At 48.8% G+C, this 4,600-nt stretch overlaps 1 protein-coding gene across 1 annotated transcript; it reads left to right on the top strand.

The window, feature by feature from the left end:
• Positions 1-2,316: 2,316 nt before the first annotated feature.
• Positions 2,317-3,893, top strand: LOC119053056 (calcitonin gene-related peptide 2-like). The gene is made up of 3 exons (XM_037150496.2): positions 2,317-2,402; positions 3,112-3,249; positions 3,734-3,893. Exons 1-3 carry the CDS (start codon positions 2,317-2,319, stop codon positions 3,891-3,893), a joined length of 384 nt encoding a protein of 127 aa, XP_037006391.2.
• Positions 3,894-4,600: the final 707 nt, after the last annotated feature.

Raw genomic sequence — 4,600 nt, 5'->3', positions numbered from 1 at the left:
AGAGAATGACTGGAAATGACAGTGAGTGGGTCTCCACGGGGACGTTTTAGATCCATCAAGCCCGCTCTGCTCTCTAGTGGAGAACCGAAGTGCCGAAGATGTAGGTGCAGGTCCGGAATCGCGCGCCATTGGGGCATCTTGGCAAACAGCTGTTGGTAAGAAGGGCGGCTGGACTTCCCTCTCCAGCAGGCAGAAGAGTGATGGGAGATGGATGGAGGGGTAGTAAGGAGAGGACTAGGGCTGTCTGAGGGTTGGGCAGCCATCTCTGCCTCTCCCCCTCCCGCTGTCGGCCGGCGGCTCATTGGCTCTTTCCACCCACGTGACGGACCGCCCAGCGCGGTCGCGCGTAAGTCGGGGAATCCTTTAGTGTAGACTCCTGATCCTAAGGAATCCGGTATGTGGACCTGGAACCTCTTCCACGTCCCTATCTAGCTAAGGGAAAGACACATGGCTAGCTACTAACAACATCGTTCCTTCCAGACGGTAAGATGATTCCCATTTCAAAGATGAGTACAATTGACCATTGAATGTGACAGGGGCACAGGCCTCCTGCATGGTAAAAATCCAGGTGTAACTACAGTCCACCCTACGAGTACTCAAATTTCCAACTGCGGAGCTAACCCTTGAACAAGACAGTTTTTAAGCATGCAGCTCCAAAAACTACGTGGGTCAAACGAACCGCCATCAGTTGTACCGCACTGATCAACTAAACTTTGCGCGGTCAACGGAAAAAAAGCCTAGTATAATTGGATCTGCCCAATTCAAACCTTAGTTAAAGGTAAACTTGACTTTGAAGCTCTGAGAAGTTACTTGCCCATAATCCTACCTCTCGGAATTGGTGCCCCTGAAATTCAGTTTAGTCTGACAAAGTTCTTACTCCCAATTCCACCTCTCGCTCCCCCATGACGAGTCCGGTCCTCTGTGAGTGATTCCAGATGCCTGAAGTAGACACTCTAGTTGGGTCCAGAATTAACACTGATATGTACTAACTCTCCAAGCCTCACATGCGCAGGAGTCTAGAGTCAGATTTGGGAGAACTGGGAGCCCTTGCTACCACAAGGATCCTGTCCTATAAGACAGCACAGCTGGGAATGGAGTGAGGATGCACAGTCAAAACCGGATGAAATTGAACAGGTGAAACTGGCAATGACATCAAACTGCCTTCAATACTCTGCTCACTTTGTGGGGGGTTTTCTTGGTCCCCACCACTCCCACCTCCCCTTTCCATCAATGACCTCAATGCAAATACAAGTGGGATGATCCTGGTGGATGCTACAGGTTCTGTACGCAAGTGGGTGATACATATACGTCAGAGGCACAGGGTCCTTCTCATTGGTTGCGTGGAGCTCCTGGACCACCCCAGACCCGGAGCAGCGGGAATAAGAGGAGCCGCTGGTGCTGAGAGGCATCAGAGCGACTTTCCACTTGGAGTGTTGCCTGAAACGAACCCCCCAGCTGCTGCTGCAGCTACCTGCTGCCAGGTGAGCCTCCAGACTTCGGCTTAACTGTGTCATTCTCTTTATCTCTCCTTTCCCTCCCTTTCCTCTCTCTGCATTACTCTATCTTTTAGTCAAATCTTCCTGCCAGTGTCAAAGTCTTCGTCCACTTCTGTTTGTGTCTGTTCATCGCACAGTTTTTATTAGTCCGTTATTCATCCCAGACTTCTCCCCAGGTTACGCTAAACAGTCTCAGTCCAGGGACTTCCTGCTCCATTACTCCCACGTAGAGCGGGGTCTCCAGTCTCCTCGTTTTGAGCTGCACTCGTTCAGACCGATCTCTGCCGCGGAAGCACACCAGGCACTGCGCACAGGACAGGACGCGGACAGGACGCGGACAGGACGCGTAAGTGGCTCTTTCTGCAGACTGTGCGCTCACGGAGCCCGTTTCCCGCCTAGTGGACCCCAGGAAACCGATTCGGAACCTGGTTAGCAAACAGGCGCAAAGACCTAGGGCATCAGCCCTCAACTGCAAGCCCCAGTCGTGAGTCTGGGTGCTTTTTCCCCCGTTTAAATCCTGTGTCTCAATTAAAGATTCTGCTAACCTTGGTTCTTACAGGGGTCTCTTTGCTAGAATTTGGAGCTGAATTTGGTTGTTTAGTTTCTCAGAGATTCCAACCACAGAGATATGCCCTCTCTACCACCTTTTCCTGTATGCACCGCTAAGTGTGAGCAAAAGCCCCACACATGGGTGACAGCTCTGAGTTGCATTAAAGGTATGCACTGTTGTGCCAGGATGCTCTAGGACGGTCCTTGATGGAGACCTGGTGTATCTTACTGCTGTAGGGCTGACAACATTTTTTTCTTGTAGAGAGGCATCATGGGCTTCTGGAAGTGTTCCCCCTCCCTGGCTCTTGGCATCTTGGTCCTGTACCAGGCAGGAGTCCTCCAGGCAGCGCCATTCAGGTGAGACAGCCCTGCCAGCAGTACACTCCCCTCCCCCTGCCCCTGGGATCAACCAGTTCTGTGATCTGAACTGTGGTGTGCTAGAGGTTTAACCACTGCTGGGGGGGGGGGGGAGGAAATGTTTGTGTGGAAACCTGCATATAAGTTTTTATGACATAAAGATGTGTTGAATGCAATTTACAAATAAAAATAAGATATACAATGTTCTTTTTTTATATAAATTTTTTTTAGATTTTATTTATTTATCTTTAGAAGGGAAGGGAAGGAGAGAGGGAGAGAAACATCAATGTATGGTTGCCTTTTGTGCATCCCCTGCTGGGAACTGGCCTGCAGGGAACCGGCCTGCAACCCCGGTATGTGCCCTGACTGGAAATCGAACCGTGATTGTCTGGTTTGCAGGCCCGCACTCAATCCACTGAGCTACACCAGCCAGGGCTTACAATGTTCTTTGTTATGAATTTTATATACCTCTTTAGCCTCACAGAATGCTTTCATGCTTTTTACCAAATATTTGCATCTGTAGGAAACCTATTTATCTAATTCAATCACAGTTTGAGAAATAAATTGCATCACAATCTGTTGTTTTGCCAATGACTTTGTTGTTATTAAATTTAATATGTGCTCTATTAATCTACTTTCTTACCCTCGTGCAAACTTGGCTAACTATCCTGAAAATGATCATTGTATTGGGTTCGCTTCCCCTCCCCAGGTCCAACCTGGAGAGCCGCATGGATCCTGCTGCATTCGAAGAGGATGACTTGTGCCTCATACTGGCTGAGATGGTGAAAGACTACATGCAGAAGAAAATTGGTGATGTGGAACAGGAGCTGGAGACTGAGGACTTCAGGTAGGTTAGGCATCTGCCCAGCACAGGGCATGTCCCCTCCCCAGTCATGCCCAGGAAGGCATGTCCTGAGAAGTCAGAGAGAACACAGTCAGACAGGTGACCAGCAGGCTGTTCACCCCAGCCTGGGTCCAGCTGCTCTCAGGCTCCACTGAAGACAGAGGTCAGACGGAGAGACTATGGTTAGACCACATGCACAATGAAGGCAAAGGCCTTGCACAGGGTGGGGTCAGGTAAAGCGGTGTCTGAGGTAAGTCAGAGCCATCTGTAGATCTGCTGACAGCACTGGGAATGACTATGGAAAGTGATGATAACTTTTTCCATAATGACCTAAACGTTGCTGCTGTTTAGGTGAAAACCCTGAGGTTGATTGGTGCCTCTCAGAGCAGTAATTTTACCATGATGGTCCCAGAAGGTGGGCTTGCCCACCTCACCCCCTCAAACTCTCACTGACAGGTCTTCGCTTTCTCTCCATCCTATGAATCAGTGTCAACACCCAGAAGAGAGCCTGCAACACTGCTACCTGCATGACCAATAAGCTGGCAGGCTTGCTGAGCAGATCTGGGGGCATCCTGAAGAGCAACTTTGTGCCAACCTATGTGGGCTCCAAAGCCTTTGGCCGTCGCCGCAGGGACCTTCGGGAATAAGCGGGTAGAAGGTGACTGCCCTTCTTCTGTTCTTGGATGGGAGGGTGGACAACTAGGTATCACAGGGGAGCAGTCCACTCTCTAACGGACTCTGGGCCCATAACAATAAAAAATCCACTGGAAAAGCTGCTCACTCCAGTGTCTGGAGGACAGAGTCTTAACAGCGGAAACCCCAGGCTTCTGGGCTCATTTTTCTGTTTTTTCAGTGTCTCCCTATGACACTGAGATCATCTGCCAGGAAATAGTGACCCTATTCATTTACAGTGCTGTTTGCTGGAGCTGTAATTGTGACTATACTAGCAAGTTTAAAAGAGACTGTGCTTTTGGACTATACACTACAATGTTGTGTACATTTGAGTGCACAGCATACACTTGCGGTCAAGAACTGTGTTTGTCCTCTACTACCGATATGACCTTGGGCCAGACACTTTTTTTGAGCCTCAGTTTCCCCATCTGTAAATTGAGGGCAATGATAGCAGCCACCTGCTACTATTATCATAGAGAAAAATAAGATAATGGGTGTCAATAGCTTCACAATTAATAACTAAATTCTAGCTGTTGTTCTCTTTCTCCTAGATCACCCTGAAGCTGAACCTCACTTCTTTAAATTGGCTTAGAGGAATGCATGGAAAACACACCCTTCTGCATGCTACTTGACATTAAAACACCCGGTCCTACCTAAAATAAAATAAATATAACTGCATATT

This window comes from Artibeus jamaicensis, unplaced genomic scaffold (assembly GCF_021234435.1).
Source record: "Artibeus jamaicensis isolate MK-2021 breed Jamaican fruit bat unplaced genomic scaffold, CSHL_Jam_final contig_797, whole genome shotgun sequence".
Lineage (NCBI taxonomy): Eukaryota > Metazoa > Chordata > Mammalia > Chiroptera > Phyllostomidae > Artibeus > Artibeus jamaicensis.
The sequence above is the reverse complement of the archived record's forward strand: the minus strand, read 5'-3'. Positions and strand labels throughout refer to the sequence as shown.